This window comes from Dreissena polymorpha, chromosome 6 (assembly GCF_020536995.1).
Source record: "Dreissena polymorpha isolate Duluth1 chromosome 6, UMN_Dpol_1.0, whole genome shotgun sequence".
In the NCBI taxonomy this organism is placed as follows: Eukaryota; Metazoa; Mollusca; class Bivalvia; order Myida; family Dreissenidae; genus Dreissena; species Dreissena polymorpha.
This window is the reverse complement of record NC_068360.1, coordinates 14069266-14089088: the sequence shown is the minus strand read 5'-3', so window position 1 is coordinate 14089088 and position 19823 is coordinate 14069266. Positions and strand designations below refer to the sequence as shown.

Below are 19823 nucleotides of genomic sequence, written 5' to 3'. Positions count from 1 at the left end.
TTTTTGATGCCTTACCAGATTTTGGGCAGACGAAATAGATATTTAATATAGTATTTGGATATTCTAACAAATTTTCATTCAAAACTTTTTTTCTAATATTTTCGTCCAAGAATATTGTTTACACCATTTTCAATGATTTTTTCGAAGACCGTTTTACGTGAAAAAAACGTTCTTAGAAACTAAAACAAGTTTCGTTCGTGAAACAATTCTGCAAACGCGAGGGTCTCTCTAAAACGCACATGGGAATCGCATACAATTTACAATATACCGGTAGGTAAGGTTTTAATGCATTGTTTTCTACAGTGGGTGCATTCGACAGCGATTTACTTTCTTAGAAGCTGGGTGACGGTATGTTTTTATTGCAATTATTGGAAGAGGACATATCCATCTTTAAAATAATACCAGATTCGAAATTATTGATACGTCGGAAAGGCAATGCAAATGCTTTGAAAGTTGTCAGTTTTATAATGGACGCTATGGGAATCGGAATTAGTGTAATATAACCTCCAACTTTATATTTATTGTCAGCGGTTTTACGTATGCGTTTTAGTGGCTGCGCAAAAGCAAAATGGCTTCCATTTCACAATGTGTTTCATGTAAATACTCTACTGTAATGTGTTTTAAAACTTTAAACACATTTTTTAAACTCTTTATTGGACTTAATCATTGTTTATGCGAAAAAGCAAATAATACCTACATCGTTTAAACGATACGAGTAGAGTAACAGTTGTAATGTGCATCGAATTAAGTGCGATTTCGGTGTTAAATTGTAATATGACATCACTCATGCACGTGACTATATAATTATCAACTATGGGTCACATTATTAATGAGAAATTCCAATACATCACCATATCATCTCATATACAAGGCACATAATCTAGTGAATTTTTTTACTGCCATTTTTTCTATGATTTATTTTTTTCCATTTTATGTATGATTACATGAACTTGTTTCTGAATTAATGCAACAATCATGTTAAACATTTGAAGAGAGATACTGTCTGATAAATAATTTTAATAAGTACTAATTGAAAAGAATCAGTTGAATTCTGTAACCAACTAAGATTTGCCAAATACCAATTCATACCGGGAATTAAATTAAATACCAGTAAGGGGAAACTCTGGGATAACAGTTTAGACACATTTGTCAAATTTGCAAATTTGCCTATGGGCATATAGAATAAGGTAAATAATAACCGCCAAGTCACATGAAAAGGAGCAGGATGCAGCACATTGCTATTCATCTCTTGATCTTTCAATTGCAGTGTACGGGTGATTTTCATACAACAAACCAGTAGTGGCAGATACAATATTTTCTTAGCAGAAAATATTATTCATACAAATAATAAAGTGTAATGTGAAAGCGAATGAGCACACATTATATCTCATATTGGTGGTGCAAATGTCATAAGTGTCACATTTCAAAAGAAAATGTTATGACAGGATAATTTATGTATCACTTAAGTATTTTATTACAAGAAAAAGTGCATTTTAATGCACATTACATGTAACAGGATTGGATATATCTTCCCATACAGTTCAATACAATTTTCAATTAACTACACTATACGAAGTCAGAATAACTTTTAAGACATCAATCTGGGAATAATCTTTTCAATAATGTATAATATGCCGTTTTAATTTATAACTGATATATAAAAACGCAGATTTAACATCAAAGTTACATGTTTAATTTGATTTTTAAATACTCAAAAAAATGATACCTTGTCCATGCTTGCATGAACACATTTTATAAATGCAGTCAGAATGATAAAAGACTAGCAAAAAAAGTCATGGAAAAGTGCTTTTTGTACTAAAATATAAGAATGAATAGAACAAGAATATATTCTTAACAGTTTTGTATGAGAAAATCACCAAAATGATGTCCATTTAAAATGTTATATTAATTCAAATTCACCTTAATAATTGTTCAAAAACAGAAAAATTACTTCAATTTTTTCACACAATATTGAAAGAAAAAAAGCGCAGTTAATGATTGTAATTGATTCTTTATTATGCCCCTCTTCCAAGAAGAAGGGATATATATTGTTTTGCTGGATTTCGGTCGGTCTGTCTGTTGGTACCAGTCTGAATGTCAGTATACCCGTTGGTTTCCGATCCATAACTCGTCAACGTGACGGATTGGCTTGATACTTCACATGTGCATTGGCCTTGGACAGTTGGTGACCCCTACAGAAATTGGGGTCACTGGATCAAAGGTCAATGTCACTAGCACACTAAGTGTGAAAATTGTCTGATCAATAACTTGTCAACGAATTGACCGATTCGCTTGATACTCAAATGTGAAGGTCACTATCTCACCAAGTGTGAAAATCGTTTCCGATCAAAAACGTGTCAACCAATTGCCCGATTGGCTTGATTCTTCACATGTGTATTGGCCTTGGACAGTAGATAACCCCTATTAAAATTGGGGTCACTAGGTCAAGGTCACTGTTACACACTTAGTGTGCAATCGATTCCAATCAATACCTTGTCAACCGATTCACCGACTTTCCATGTGCATTGGCCTTGGACAGACGATGACCCCTATTGAAATTGTGGTCACTAGGTCACTATTACACACTAAGTGTGAAATCGTTTCCGATCAATTACTCGTCAACTTATTCACCGATTGACTTAATAATTCTCATGTGCATTGACCTTGAACAGAAGATGAAGCCTATTAAAATTGGGGTCACTAGGTCAAAGCTCATGGGCACTGGCACAATATGTGAGAAAAGCGTTTCTGATCAATAGCTCTTCAACGAATCGACCGATTGGCTTGATACTTTTTATTCGCATTGGTCTTGGACAGTAGATGACTCCTATCGAAATTGGGGCCATTAGGTCAAAGGTCAAGGTCACTGTGACAATAAGTGTGAAAATTGTTTCCGATCAATTACTCATCAACGAGTTGACCTATTGGCTTGATACTTCACAAGCGCATTGGCCTTGAACAGTAGATGACCTTCATTGAAATTTGGGTTTCCGCAAGGTTTTGCTAATTACAGATCTCCTTGTTAGTGTTACTCTGTATTTGATTTACTGTTAATGTTATCATTCTCATGCCCACAAAAATTCTTAAACCTGAAAGAAAATATGATGCAAATACGAAATGTAGCACACAATTTAATAATGACATATTACAAATTCCGATTAAAAATTGCACATAGTGTAATATTCATTGGGATAAAATATGATGATAATAACCGGATCGTCAAAATAACGTAGGAATTTAATGTCCGTCATTCACTTTTTACTTATGATTAAATTGGCTTATATTATAAAGTATTTAGTTTCTGACAACTTACTTTCAATTTAAGTATCTGGGGCTAAATTAGTCCTAAAAATGAGTACGCAATACTACTACCAGAAGAAGACATTTCTGCATGTAGTTTTCATCAATAATGTTTTATGACCAGACATCTGTTGCCCGTGGCTTATGAAAACTTGTTGTTATTTAATATTTGTTGGCACAGTATCTGATCACAACAAGATATTAGGTTTGTGCTGAACACAGGCGCAATAAAAAAACAACAGATCTATCAATAAACAAGATTATTGATTGATCTTTGATAAAAAACGCGATAAAAAAGGCTCAAACGAAGAATGTAAAATGTGTGTAAACAATTGAATGAAACAAGTACTTCAATCAAGAACATTTATTTAATGAAATAACAATTAAAATGGGGAGTACACATTACTGCTAATTTTGACAATCTCATCTTTTGTTGACAAGACCATTACGTCGCAGAATGTTCAAAACAGTGAATGGTTGAAATCAGACGCGGCGTTGCGTGGAACTATTATAAATGGATACAAGTTAAGCCTCGTTCTTTAATTCTGCTACTCACGTGTCTTCGCCCTGTTATCAATTTTGGCTGATTGTTAAAAGAAGAAATATAATTTTTTACAAACGCAATATATTTTCTTTTCTGAAAATGGTCTTAGAAAATTTCACTTACAAGGGTTTAGAAACATTCACAGAAGGAACTATTTCCCTCTATCTTTCAAATAGTCTTTCAACGCCATCGGCGCTCTCGTTGTAATGTTTCTCCAGTAACTTGATTCTTTGGTCTTATAATGTCTCTTTTTCTTTCTATTTCCTGAACACTGCCATCTTAATGAAGTGCTCTCTAGGAAAATGGGGCTAAATGCATGCGCGTTAAGTATGATAATCAGGCATGAAACTTTCTGCTTTGATGGACTTTTTCGGTTAAAAAAAATCTTTTTTTAAAAAACAATCAAATCAAACAGATAGTGTGTCTCTTTTAGCCTATGCGGACTGCACAGGATAATCTGAGAAGACACTTATAGCACAACATTTAAGACCTGATTTTCCAGAGCAAAGCTTCAATCAAAATGTCACTACTCTTTTAAAAGACAGCACAAAAACACATGAAAGCTTACTAAATATCTAAAAAAATGTAACTCCTACCCATCATTAAATTTATTTACTGATAATGTTCATCCCACCGTAACTGAAAGCATTCAATAGGCTGTTGATGTTCAAGTGGTCCAGGAAACACCTTTCATCTCTCGCAGCGTTGACTTCTTCCCCAGGTGAACGTCTGTTGCCATGGTGACAATCCACCACCTGATCGTTGACCTTGGAATCCCGCCGCATGGTAACAACCAATCGGAAGGCGCCAAGAGCAAAAGGTGAACAATGTCTGCTGCCTGCCGTGCAGTGGGTCTCTGAAATGTAACAATTAACAAATGTTATTGGTGAAGGGTTCTCAACCGACAGTCATTTTGCAAATGAGAGTTGTTGGTAAGCACTAGTGTCAAGTTTGGAAAAGATAAACGAAAATATAAGATAAAATAAGCAAACTTGCCATTGGGACCTAGTTTTGGTACATGTTATGTGACCCAGATGTAAACTTGACCTTAGTATTTTCCTAATAAACCTACGAACCAAGGTTCATCAAGATTGAGTTTCTCAGATTTGACCTTGTCACTTTGTTTTCGGACACATTTGACCCAGAAATTAAATTTAAGAAATAATTCGTTTACGTTTGTTGTCGAATAACCCACGGCCGGAAGTTTAGATGCGTAGGGATTAAATCATTCATAAAATACCGGATTATTACGCTGGCGAAAAATGTATCGGCATGTTTTGTTTAGTTACAGTGCGTGCTTTCAGTGAATAAGCTCCGCCCATAATTATTGCATAACAACCCATAGACGACTTTCTTCTTTGTTTATATGAAATTTGGCACGTGCCGTGTTAGAATAAACTACATATAGCAAAGATAAAATTTTGTCAAAGTTTCATCTGAATTGAGTCTATACCTGTATAATTGTGCCATCAAGAATGGACACAATATTCTTCTAACATTTGACCTGGGGACATACGTTTTGAATGCACACGACCCATATTCAAACATTGTCGAGGTAAACATTCTGACTAAGTTTGATCAATATTGAGTCATAAATGTGAGTGCACAGGCTAATCTGATACGCCACTTAACACACATTAGTTACATGTAATCCCCGTTATTCAAGAACAAGGCCAATATTTCACATTGCACGTTCTTTGATTCTCTTTCCAGCAGGGCGGCCACCACTCTCTGCACTACATCAGGCACATAATCAGACAAGGGGAGTAACTCGTCCAGCATATAGCTGCGACTGTCTAGCCTCCCATGGCCAATGTTGTAGAAACGGTTGTCTGCCCCAAAGACCTCATACGCTACGGCGCCTGCACTCCATGCGTCCGCCTTCCGATAATCCAACTGGACGAATCTGCCAGGTTCAGCTGTAGCTACCTGGAGACAAATATAACATAATTTTAGTTTTAAAAAATCTGCGCATACATGTAAGCAGTTTTTAATTCGTGCCATGCGAGCAGTGTTGCCTCCCCTGTATATAGGATCAGTGTATAAATGAAGGTTACTCCTATCTCTGGTGACATGAAAGAGAGATGCCTCCCATGTCAATAAGATCAGTGAATCAATGAAGGTTACTCCTACCTCTGTTGCCATGAGAACAGTGTTGCCTCCCTTGTCTATAAGATCAGTGTATAAAGGAAGGTTACTCCTACCTCTGGTGACATGAAAGAGAGATGCCTCCCATGTCAATAAGATCAGTGAATCAAGGAAGGTAAATCCTACCGCTGGTGCCATGAGAGCAGTGTTGCCTCCCATGTCTATACGATCAGTAAATAAAAGAAGGTAACTCCTACCTCTGGTGCCATGAGAGCAGTGTTGCATCCCCTGTCTATAAGATCAGTGGTGTAGGGCAACACAAAGCCATATGTGTCGTCTGCCAGACAGCAACCAAATCACTTATCACCAGGTTAGGGGTACCATCTGAAAAAAGCAGTTTTAAACTGAAACAATGAATGACAAAATTTTCTGGCGTTAACAAAAATAATATAAACAAACTGTGAGAAAACAGGGCGTAATGCATGTGCATTATGTCTCATCATAGATAAGCCTGTGCAGTACACATAATGTAGGAAATCAAATTTCAGGCAGCAAAATATCAACAACAAAAAAGAAACGAAATTATTTATTTTAAAAATAATTAAACATTTCAATTAATTAAGCAGATCAGATGTCATGAAATCAAGATTCCATATATATATGTGTAGCCATAACTCATAATACAGTTAGAAAGGTAAAACTGATATACCAGTTTTTATCAATTCTTTCCCGCTCAGAGGAAAAGTGTATATTGCTATATACAACCAGAATTAAACCAGAACAGCCTGCAAGTAACTTGCAGTCTGTTGCGTGTTAATGTTGGTTGCTGCTCATTAGAATCTTAAAATGAAGGCTTTAAAACTTCATTATGGTCCTAAATTAAATTTCAATTTCTTAGGAACTTCCAACAATCTTTGGGTGCTATTTCTAGGACGGGCATCTGCGTCAATGTCCAGTAGGATGTTGTCACACTTCATATCCCGGTGGGCGATCTCGTGAGAACACATGTGCGCGACCCCCTCCAGTAACTGGGTAAACAAAGCCAGCATCTCTTTCATAGTGAGGTCGTTGGGTACCTGATAACATTGGTACAACAGATTATTAAATGAAATTTCAGTAATTTATTCACAAATGTCGCCATAAGACAACTTTGGAAGTTCTAAGACATCTAAATGACAGTCATGGTGAGTGGTAATGAAAAGGTGAACATCTTAAATTACATGGTTTTCTTTATATATGCTTGTTTCTATGAAAAAATGGCATACACTGGAGATAGATTGCATGCAAGTAATTTGTCTGGCATAAGTGAGAAAAATATTAACTGGTGTTCAAAGTTGTGGCCAATAGCTGATTATTGTGATTGCCTGTTGGAAGCATCTTTATGTAAATGCAAGGTATGATGTTTGTTGAGTCCACCTTTCCATGAAAACTACCGGTACTGAGAAAACCGTATACATGACCTAAACTTGCACATACAATGCACATACAAGTAAATCTCAAACAATAAGGCACTTGCGTATAAAGTCTTCAACAAATATTAAATATTGACAATGCATCTACAGAATTTTAACCGAAGTAAAATTGATATCAGTAAATCATCCTGCGTAAAAGGATAATGTCAATTAAGGTAAATGTACAAACCTTTCAAAAGTGTGGAAGAAAACATTAAAAAATCAGCCTAGGCTGCAATTTGGAACACCAGTTAATATTTTTCTCACTTATTCCACACCAGTTACTTGCGTACAATCGACCCCTTGATTCATGCGCTTATTGTTTGTCTTGAATTTAAAATAAACCTTGATTTTATACTTTATTTCTGAAAGGCTCAGTAAATGAGTGATGCCCAATTTAAACTTTGCTTGTTTGGGTTAATGATTTCATGAGCTATGTTATAAACATCACATGGCCAAATCATAGGCACCATTGTGGGAGAAGTGATATCCTCAGACAAGATATGCTTACTTCTTCATAACTAGAAATAGAGTCATGTTTCTGCCTATTCCCTCAGCGTGGATTCTCTGCGGCAAGGCGGCAGGATAGTTCAACACGTTATCAAGAAGGTTTGGGACCTGATCCACAAACAATCCCAACATTGTCACGATGTTTGGATGAGGTGGTAACTTTTTCTTCCGCACTTTGTGGCTGCATGAAAATTGATTGATTATTTCTGCATAATGTTGACAAATGTTTAAAAAAAACACCACTTAACTGTCTGACGATTAAGTTAAATCATTGTTATTTTTAGACAAGTAAAAAATAGTTTCAAGACTTTTGCCGGTATTTACCAATCTAATTTTAAGACTAAGAAATACAGAATAGACTTACAACCAAGAAAAATACATACATCGTTTGAATATACAGGTTACCACTGGTAATAACAGGTATTTCATTAAGAAAATATTCTGTATGAAGAATGATGTAGACAGATGTGGTTAATTCCAAGTATGACTAAAACTATAGCAATACTTGACAATTCCAATTTAAACAATATTCTGTATTCTTAAGCCAAACTAAGAAGTGTTTGTTGAATACCAGCCCTGAACATATTACTTATCATAAAGCAGTCTATCTTATCACTTTCAATTTTCATTTCATTTTATTATACCTCACTTTTATTCACAATGCTAAACTCCCATAGGCATCGTGACATAGAAATACATACAGTCAGACCCAGCGGGAAAAAAATTACTTTCTAAAAAATACTGTCGCCCGCTACCTTAGCAATCACGTGCCACCAGCAGGAAACAAATTACTGTCCAAAATATACTGTCGCCCGCTCCCTTAGCAATCACGTGCGGAATGGTAAAAAATTATACTCTCCCATTCGGGCATGCGCAGTATTTTACTGTTAAAAAACACCACGTCCATATTGTTGTCCCAAAATGTTTCGTCACCGAAATGACGTCACACGAGTACGTCATAAATTGCGTAATCAAGTGATGAAAATAAAAATTAATAGAGCTACGGAAAGCTGGTTCGGTAATATATTTTTAAAGAAATAACTGACGACTAAAAAAATTGATGGAATTAATCGATTACTAGGTCGGTTCCAAATAAAGCGAAGTTCATTTTGCTCGGCCCGAAAATCTGAACCATTCAACATATTAATGGTTGTTCATTGCTGAAATTAAATACAATTATTGAATATTAAAATTGTTCATGGTTCATATAAATTGTTCATATTTGAATAGTTTGTTCGTTATAAAAAAAATAAATATTACATGTCTGACAGGGTGACAGTAAATTTGTCAACTTTCGGAAAAATACTGTCACTTCGCCTCGGTTGACAGTATTTCCTCAAGTTGACAAATTTACTGTCACCCTGTCAGACATGTAATATTTATATAATGTCTGTCAATGCGTAAATCTTTCACAAACACACATTACCTTAAAACAAGAAACTGACACAAACATTCATACATATGGGATCGACGTCTTCACGCATTGATATAAAGATACAAGAAAATGTGCCTTGCTCTTGGAAAATGGGTCTTAATGCACATGCATACAATGTAATCCCTGATTAGTCTGTGCGGTCCACACAGGATACGACCCTTTCATGGTATTTATTTATTAAAGGAAGTCTTCTCTATGAGAAAATACAGTTTGAGCGAAAAGTGTCGTCCCAAAATTGTCATGAGGACTGCACAGGCTTATCTGGGAAGATACTTGCGCACAAGCAATAAAACGAGTTTTCCAATTGAAGCTAAATTATTGGTTATTCCCCAAGTATCTGACATAACTGTTTTCCCCACATACCCAGTATCTCACACAACTATTTTCCCCACATACCCAGTATCCGAGATTACTGTTTTCCCCACATACCAAGTATCTGACATAACTGTTTTCCCCACATACCAAGTATCTGACATAGCTTTTTTCGCCAAATACCCACTATCCCACATAACTGTTTTCCCCACATACCCAGTATCCGACATAACTGTTTTCCCGACATAACAAGTATCTGACATAACTGTTTTCTCCACATACCAAGTATATCACATAACTGTTTTTCCCACATACCCAGTATCCCACGTAACTGTGTTCTTCACATACCCACTATTTGACATAACTGTTTTCCCCACATACCAAGTATCTGACATAACTGTTTTCCCTAAATACCAAGTATCTGACATAACTGTTTTCTCCACATACCAAGTATCTGACATAACTGTTTTCCCTCATACCAAGTATCTGACATAACTGTTTTCCCCACATACCAAGTATCTCACATAACTGTTTTCTCCACACACCCAGTATCCCACATAACTGTGTTCTCCACATACCCACTATCCGACATAACTGTTTTCCCCACATACCAAGTATCTGACATAACTGTTTTCCCCACATACCAAGTATCTCACATAACTGTGTTCTCCACATACCCACTATCCCACATAACTGTTTTCCCCACATACACAGTATCCCACACAACTGTTTTCCCCACATACCTAGTATCCGACGTAACTGTTTTCCCACATACCCAGTATCCGACATTACTGTTTTCCCCACATACCAAGTATCTGACGTAACTGTGTTCCCCACATACCCAGTATCCCACACAACTGTTTCCCCCACATATTCCAGTATCCCACAAAACTGTTTTCTCCATATACCCAGTTTCCCACACAACTGTTTTCCCCACATACCCAGTATCCCACATAACTGTTTTTCCCACATACCCAGTATCCCACACGACTGTTTTCTGAGGTATCTACTATCCAACATAACTGTTTTTCCAACACATACCCACTATCCTGCAAAACTGTTTTCCCACATACTCAGTATCCCACATTACTTGTTCACCAGGATGGCTGACAAGTGCTGGCACAGTTTCTTTCTCCATCTCCCGAAGTATCGCATCAGCATTGGAGTTCACGTGATAGTTGAACATCATCTTGATGGCCAGATCAACCTCCTGTCCAGTGTCTATAACAAAACAAACATGCTTAACTCTTTACCACTCAGATTTGTCCTTAGCAAAACAAATGAGCCTTATGATTTCAGGGAATCTGAATTATGGTAAGGTAATTCTTTGTGTAAAATGATGGTATAATATCATCGAAGGCCCGAATTCCGTGGGGGTAAGAACCGATTTTTAAAAAGAAGTGAAAGTAAACAAGCACAACAAAAAATTGTGTACATACCTTGATGGAATAATCCTCTATTTACATTTACCAAACCGAATTTGGCAAATATGTGATTAAATAAATAGGATTCGGCTTCGTAAAGTAGCCCTGGTCGAAGCTGTCTGCCATTTTTTAGAGAGGACCTAATTCCGGTGACGTCATTCAAAGGGAAATTACTCAAACCTTATGGTGTATTTTGGCCAAGCAACTGCTATTTATTAGTTTTTCTGTATATTTTTTTTAACTTGGAAATATTCTTTAATTTTTTTTTATAACAGTCAAAATATATAAACTTATTAACAATTAGTTTATGCATTTGTATTTTCATTCGTTTTTTCTTCCTTATCACAACACAAATAGAGTAAAGTGTCACCCCTCCTTAGAGCTCCAACTTATAAATATTCTTTTAAAATAACTCTTTAAACTGTTTTTCTGGACCCTCCTTTCAAATGTTTTGGCTTTGCCTGAATTAGAAATTGTAAAAGCAGAGAAAGTGATAGGGACCATTCAGCAATTAATTGCATATAACTGAAAAAATATGAAAAAGTAGTCTTAGGGATATGACCAGCAACCTAATAGAAAAAATAGGTTGGCCTAATTGAAAAAACGAAAACTTCCGGTCTACTTCTACGAGTCAACTCCAGCCGACAATGCAAACGGACTGTCACATGTTTAAAAGCGAGTTTGTGACCAAATAAAGGGGTTTAAAGGGGGCCATGAATTAGGAATAGTAGAAAACATACAAATTAACGCGTGAGAAACATTATACACGAGTGTTACCTGTTTTGGTCTCATTTCGAGCGTCTTTTCGCAGGTGATAGTTGCGTTGACATCTGTCAATATTTACCGAACTGCGCGTGCGTGACGTCATCTTAACTCTCGCGATACGAGACAAAAACAAATGTCACCGGAATTCGGACCCCCACGGAATTCGGGCCTTCGAGGATATTTAAAAACAATAACAAGTATGTGTTCAATTAAAGCAGAATCTTTCTACTTGATACAATCATTTTGAAATTCTCTCACTTTGGATTTCTGCAAATAATCTGCCTTGCATCTTTTTAATGCAAATGAAGCAATGAAGCTTATTTCAAAATATATTTTTATCCCACAATTTGTGTTGTTTGCATAGTATTTCACTTACGAATATGCGAATCATTTGCAGAGTATTTACAAATATTAAATATTTTCGAAAGCTATTGAAATTACTGTTAAACGTTTACCAGTCTGTTCAACTGAATCCAACAACTCGTGCATTATGGTTTTACTCTCATTGTCACCTCCAGGCAACATCTGTGTATTATCCAATGTTTCTATTCCTTCTATGATATTTGCAATTGAGAGGGGAAGGGTCTGACTTGCTAGGCTCTCTACAATAAACACACATTGATATTGTTATAGAATTTAAAACACCATCAGTACTTAGTATGTTTGCATTGGAAGGAAACAGAGGCTGAAACTTCTTGGTATTCGTTGAACAGAGCACATAAGGATTTAGCTACAGCTGCAGGGCAGGGAGAGGGTGCTTACATTTGTATGTCCCACCTTTTCAAAATACTAGTATAAATCACACCTTTTTTCCCCTTATACATTTGTGAATGTTCTCGTAATAGTTAAAACCCAATTTTATTTGTATTGGCTATTGATGATTTTATTAAATAAAATGCAGTAATACTTGATATTTACATCAAATCATTTTCACTAAAGAACATACCTCATTGAACATATGCTGAATGGATTATTGAATATAAGTACTTAAATGGAAACATCACATTAAGTCACTCACAATATATAAAGTAAACCACCGTACTATTTTTTACGAAAGAGGTCACCGGGCCCGTTTTTAGGACCACTGACCCTTTACAGACCCCATGCCCCTTCAAAGACCCAGTGCCATCTTTTAAGTCTTCCTAAATCCGTAGTGCATGATATGCAAGTTTGTTTTCTTTATTATAATTAACAATGAAAACATCTGTCAAACTTCAACTAGAATTTATTGGCTCTAATTGAAACAAAACCCCATTTTACAAAGATGCCAACACATCACAAGTCATTTCAATAAGTCACTAACATGCAGTAAAAAAACATCACAATATAAACAAATAAGTGAGTATTGTTATGGGAAAACGGACTTGCTAGTGTCATCAGTGACTACACTTTCTGCCTATATTGGATTTTTATTAAGAAAAGACTTCTTTACTGTTTTACACGAAAAATTCCATTAAAGCAGAAAGTTGCCGTACTTGATTATCCTGTGCGGACTGCATTGGCTAATCAAAAAATAATACGCACATGTACTAAACCCAATTTTCAAATAGAGAGGCTAACATATATCTTAAAATATATATACCTTCCATGTTATTTATATCTATGTAATCAATATCCACGTCATCATCTGTCCAGTCCAGTACCAAAACATCACTCTCGACATCGCTGCCACCGCTGATGTGCCAATGATCACCATACTCATGAACGGAGAATATGACGGGGGTGCTGGCATCTTCGCTAGTCGAGGACAGCACTGTTATGTCGCTTTCTGCATCTGAATCTTCGTTGTCGATTGCCGATTCTGCATCTTTGAGGTCAAGTAAAAATAAATAAAATGTATTTTCCTAATTTCTTGCAATAAAAATGAAATAAATAAACATGAAACTCATTTGAAAAACAACAACTCTTAAAAAAGTTATACACAATGCTCATCAATTTTCCATTTACATTACTTTTTGAGGTTTTAAATGACAGATACATTGAAATATGCATTATTCAGATAAACCTTTTTTGGCCAAAGATTGCCATTGTTATTTGTATACAGTTTATTTTAGGCTTTATTTAAGGTATATTCCCAAACAAAATAGTAAAATATACGAGCCCTGCTCTGGGAAACAGGTTTTGCTGCATTTGCATAAAGTATTAAGTATTGTTCAAGATAAGCATGTGCAGTTTGCACACGCTAATTAGGGTCAACATTTTCTGCCTTTTATGGACTTTTGTTTAGAGGAGTGTTCTGCGAGGGGTTGTCTCTGATTAGCCTGTGCAGAATTCAACAACTAATCTGGGACAAAACTTAACACACATGCATTAGGTTTTCCCTGAGTGCTTCTCATGTTTTCAACAAATTATCTCGTTTACCCTTTACCCCTTATAAACGCTCTTTGACGCATTTGTATTCCCTTAGAAAGTTTTACTTAATTTAAGATCTTACTTACTTGATTCAAGTTTTTAAGGCTTCATTTCTAACCTAAAGATACTGAATAGCAGCAAACAGCATTAAACCGGAACAGACTGCGGATTACTCGCAGGTTGTTCTGGTTTTATATATAGCCATTTTCACTTTGCCTCAGAGTGGGAAAGGGTTAGTAATACTTTCTGACTTCACAATTGAACAAAGAATGGAGGTTTTTAAATTCAATAACAGCCATTATGAATTGTATAACCTACTCCAACCATGATTCTACCTGTTTCTTCGGATTCTGTGACAACAGCCACAGCAGATTTCCGCCTGGCCTCATACACTGCCGCGTTTCATCCCTGTCTGATGTGGCGGCCGATCTCGAAGTGTGCCAGGGACAGGTCTTGAACCAGGAGACTGAATGATGGCGGCCCCAGGCCATCTTACTAGTTCTTCACGTGAATAAAGTCCTGCTATGATATAAAAATACATTTTGATAAGCGTTGCCCTCTGCGAAAAAGGGTTTAATTGCATGTGCACAAAGTGTAACCCAAGGTTATCTTGTGCAATATGCAAAGGCTAATCAGGAAGTTGAATCTCCACCCAAACTAGATTTTCCAGAAGAAAAGACTTCCTTTTAACAAAACATACCAAAGAAGCTGAATAGTCCACCCTGATTAGCCGTTGCATACTTCAGAGGCTAATCTGGGAAGACAATTTACACACATACAATAAGCCTTCGAAAAGATGTAGATCATTTAGATATTTTTTCAAAACCAGCTGCGACATACTTTAGAGAGTTGAGAATAGTGTGTTTTGGCTGTCATAACTTCTTGCCAAATATCATATTTACACTATAAAGGCTTCCTTTCAAGGCGTTTAACCAATAAATGATAATAAAGAACAGTTATTGTATACACCTCCACGCATTTGGCTGTCTGAGCGCTGATTGACTGTTAAGTCTTACAGGTTATGAAGAAAATCACTGACAATATTGTATTACCGGTTCATTCCTTTTAATGCTGAAATGACCTGATTCAGTGCTCATTTTATTTTAACTTTCAGATAATTTTCATTCGAAACTAAATTTATCTAACTTTCCTTGTTTGGGGGAATGCTTTGGTTGATGACTATGGGGTTTTATTGTTTTATTGTGAAAAATCGACCAAAAATCGCCTTCCTTCATTTCTGACATTTGGACGTCGAGAATTACACACTTCGATTTTGGGGTCGTTTTCGTGAAACTTTTAGCAGTTTTTAACATACTTAGTGGATTTTCATCAAATAAAAGGTGTTTAATCATAGATGGACGCTTCCTGCTGGCAACCACATTGACATATTTGTGCATTGTTTGATCTTTCACGCTTTTGCATTGTGTTATTCAATACACCTGTGAAATCATCGTTGGATACCTTTTCTCTTATGATATATAAATCGTCGAGTGACCTGTTTTGACGCGGACCTATTTGGGCGCCATTTTTGTTTTTCTCAGTATTTATACACAAGCGACTTCCGCTTACCTTATTTCGATATCAATCATAGTAAACACGTACTCGCTATCGCTTGCGGAAAACCTGTGGAAATTGAGAGATTCAAATGTAAGAATAGATGCATTTAATGTATTTCAATGTAATTTTGAGAGATTTTACTAAATCACAACTGAACTTTATATTATTTACTTAAATTCATCGTGGAAAAAATGACGAATGTTCGTCTGCAAGGGGTATTTGTTTCATTCATAGATCACTTGACTGTCATGTGATGGATTACGTCAATTCAGTTATTTTAAGCCATCGTGTAAGGTGTACGCGTTAAATGAATAGCACTGCACACACACCCTAATTGGATTCAAATGTAATTTTATTTCCAGAGCCCACAAGGGAAGTACCGGTGTTATTTACCCACTTTTATGAATGCTGCCTTTATACACATCAGACAGACAGGAGCCCGAATCAGAACAACTGCCAGATAGTTTGGGGTACCTGAAGCATCCCTGAGGCACATGCTGAAGGGCAAAGTGAATCCGGCAAGAGCACATTTTGGTCCTCAACCGATGTTTTCCAAAGAGGAGGAAGCCCATCTTGTGGAACACATCAATACCATGGCAGAGTGTGGATATGGCTATGGGCGGGCTGAAGGTGTTACCATGGCCTCGGAGTATGCTGTCTACCTAGAAAAACGGACCCACCCTCTATTGTTGAAATGGTTCCGTGGATTTATGTTAAGGTGGACGAAACTTAAAGTTTTCAAACCTCGTGGTCTTGAATTGCAACGGACCAAGGCCATCAACATGGAGTCAGTGACCAGATATTATACCGAACTGGGGTCTATTCTGGATAAGTATTGTTTGAAGAACAAACCAGAAAGAGTCTACAATATAGACGAGAAGGGCCTGTCTACGTCACATACTCCATATTAAGTAGTGGCCACTGAGTCCAAAGTTCCTGCCGTTACATCTGGTTCCAGAACGATCGTCACTGTGATTGGATGTAGCAACGCATTGGGGTATAGTATGCCACCATATTTTTTTTTTTCAGGGGCCAGAATGCGTTCGAAATTATTGGAAGGAGGTTGCATTGGTGCTGATGGAACTGAGTCTGAATCTGGTTGGAGCAATAGCAGCCAGCGTGTTTCGCAAATACATTGAAGAACATCTTCTGAAGTACTTGCCTGAACGTTCCCCAGACAAACCTGTTCTCCTGCTGTATGATGGTCATAAGTCTCATGTAAACCTTGGTTTAATTGACTGGGAAAGTGAACATAACGTGATTTTGTTCATACTGCCTGCTCACACCAGCCAGATGCTACAACCATTAGATGTGGAATGCTTTGGACCTTTTGAACCTGTCTACATCTCTGTGTGCCATCAGTTTATGGGAGCAAACTGTGGGAAGAGTATAACCCACTACAACGTTTGTAGTCTTGGGTGTCAGGCATATTCAAAGGCACTCTCTGCTAGTAACCTACAAACATCTTTCCAAAAAACAGACATACATCCCTACAATCCATCAGTTGTTGATGCATCCCACTTCAAGCCTTTAGAGGTCCTACATTCAAGCCCTGCGATGCCAGCACCACAGAGTGAAACTCAACCTACTGCTAAGGAATTTTGTCAAACGCAAAGCAGCTGTACCCAAGCCAAATGACAGCAAAACCATAAAAAGGAAGTACCTCAGCAACATAGTTAATGGTAGGGCAATCCCTTTAGATCCAGTTCTTAAAACAATGAGGGACCATGAGCAGTCTAAGCACCAGAAAAATTTGCAACCCAGCACGACCCTCAACCTGGACCATCTGGATCAGCTATTCAGTCAAGGGTTGATCAAAGTGCCATGTCAGAAAGTGACCAGGATGACTCAGACACTGATGTATGCTGCGTGTGTAACCTGTTCACACCTGTTGAAGTACATAACAGTGCATCTGTTGTGTTTGTCAAGTCGATGCAATGTCACAAATGTGAACACTGGGTCCATCTGATGTTTTGCAATCAAGAGAGGGTTATCAGAAGGGGTGATTAGTTTTTATGTCCCCACTGAGCATCTTCTTATTGCATTGTTATGCAATCAACACTGTTGTTACTATTGAATGATGCAATAAATTTCAAACTTAATATGTTGTTTACTTATTCTAGGTACCAGTGTACAAGTTCAGTCAGGCTAGGTAAGTTAAATTTCAGCGTACGGTGTCCAATGTTGACAACATAACAAGGCAGCCAGTCAAATTTCTTTCACCTCGAAAAAGCATTAACAAATATTGCGTCACTTGAGCTCAGCTCAGTTCTTCATCAAAACCGCGTTCAAGTTCTACACTCTACTAAACTTTGATGAACTTCAACATCAAACAAGCATAATAAGGGGGGGGGGGGGGGTAATTAATATTAACAATCAGGATAATCAATTTGTTTAATTGTAACTTATAGCAAAATGACGTACACATGCAGTCATTAATTTTATAGCAGAATATTATGTATTCACTAAGGTTGGAATCTAGTAAAAGAGTAAATCTACATACTAGTAAATCCAATCATTTAATAAATCTACATCAGTAAAGGCCTCGTGAGCATTTTTCCCGTTGCAATCAAATGATTCCGATGACGATTACATGGTAAGACAGTTAATACAACAAATATATTGTATAATGCTAAGGCTTTAATTTCCAATGTGTGGGCACATTAAGTCTGCACTTAAATGAAAGTAAATGAAACCACACTAAGTGCACAGTAAGGCGAACTAGATTAAATGCGATCTTTAAGCTTTACAGTTATTATACTGAATTATATGCATACTACCATTTTTATTACCACAAGGAGCCACACTATGTGACAATATAAAGACGATTTCGACCGGATGGCACAACATGTCCACAGCACTTAGAGGGTTGCATGTTCTATTTTCCGCCTGATTCTGGCCTACTAAGTCTTTGGCACAGAGAAGTTGAACCCAAGTGCTTCGTACTTATATTTTCATTTCTTAGATAAAATCCAGTTAGGACGAAAGTGTCATCTTTGATGAGCCTTTGTGAACTGCACAGGCTAACCTTGGACGACACAGTAAGCACATGCATTATATCCCGTTTTCACAGAGCGACTCATGGTTTCGGCCTTATATCTGGGATGTTCCTTTTCGGTCCACTGCTCGAGTCGAACTCAACTAATATTTCCAAAAATAGTCGAATACTAGTTATTCCCAGGAAACTGACTTGAAAGTGTCTCTGTACGCTTGCCGCTTTTAAGCTAAATAATATCTAGAAGTTTTAAAACTATTGTTTACAACTTTAACTTTGAGACACTGGATATGTGTGCATTGTACAAATCACGATTCAATATAGGTGATCATTATTTACAAGCACAATTGCAAAAAATGGGTAACCTTACGTAGCTTTAATTTTCTATTTAGTTCGGGAAAAACGCCTTTCAATTTAGTAGAAGTGTGATTAGTATTGAACAAATAATTTAATTGTTTGTGATTCACTTGCGAAATTTAAGGAAATCGCAAATCAAAGAAATTGGTCGACCCTAAACAGAAAGAGCACCAGAAACGAAAAGCAAATCAAAACAATTACCTGAGGCTGATTCACTGGAGGAGTTGCAGACAATTGGTAGCCTGTAAGAATGAATCACTGCTATGTGAGTTCCTATACGAGCTGTGCTTACGTGTTTCTCGCTGTTTAGCAACGCCGAGCCGATCGGAAGGTGCACGCGCGAGGTTCGCTCAAAAAGCTGTGGTGAACTTTAACATGTCAGATAATAACAAGTTACATGTTATATGCTAATTACATGATAAATGGTTGCAGAAAAACGAGAAACATGTTGGTTACGTGCATGTCTTTACAATTAATTTGATATTGAACAATTCAACTTGTCATCGAAAAACGCGTACGGCCGCATGTGAAAACCTGACTCGCACACACACAGCTTATTCAAAGATCTATAAATACACATAGATCTTGATAGATACATTGATTACTTCATACGCACGGAAAAGTCTTTACGTATACACGTGCAGTTCTTCGCGTGTGCATGTGTAGGTTCTATAAGTGAATGGCCATATTTGCTTACACGTAGTCGCTTTCGTGCGCCCATGCAAAGATCTAT

The 19823-nt window shown here is 36.9% G+C and overlaps 1 protein-coding gene across 2 annotated transcripts; it reads right to left on the bottom strand.

Annotated features, from left to right (window-relative positions):
* Positions 1 to 3649: 3649 nt before the first annotated feature.
* Positions 3650 to 19317, bottom strand: LOC127836517 (serine/threonine-protein kinase Pink1, mitochondrial-like). 2 transcript variants are annotated; one of them, XM_052363162.1, is made up of 9 exons: positions 19292 to 19317; positions 14517 to 14700; positions 13412 to 13636; positions 12285 to 12431; positions 10714 to 10861; positions 7895 to 8074; positions 6190 to 7008; positions 5298 to 5773; positions 3650 to 4700 (listed from the first exon to the last, which is right to left on the bottom strand). In XM_052363162.1, exons 3-7 carry the CDS (start codon positions 13416 to 13418, stop codon positions 6987 to 6989), a joined length of 504 nt encoding a protein of 167 aa, XP_052219122.1. In that variant the 5' UTR covers positions 13419 to 13636; positions 14517 to 14700; positions 19292 to 19317; the 3' UTR covers positions 3650 to 4700; positions 5298 to 5773; positions 6190 to 6986. The 2 variants fall into 2 exon arrangements, with proteins under 2 accessions (XP_052219122.1, XP_052219124.1); XM_052363164.1 differs by lacking the exons at positions 7895 to 8074; positions 10714 to 10861; positions 12285 to 12431; ... (1 more) ...; positions 14517 to 14700; positions 19292 to 19317 and having other exon boundaries at positions 5490 to 5773; positions 6190 to 6986.
* Positions 19318 to 19823: the final 506 nt, after the last annotated feature.

Coding starts and splice junctions, on each gene's coding strand:
- LOC127836517 (XM_052363162.1), bottom strand. Junction 10,862..12,284: donor GGATTCAGTTGAACAGACTG/GTAAACGTTTAA, acceptor GTTTTGTTATAG/ACACTGGACAGGAGGTTGAT. Junction 7,009..7,894: donor CTATTTCTAGTTATGAAGAA/GTAAGCATATCT, acceptor CAATGTTATCAG/GTACCCAACGACCTCACTAT.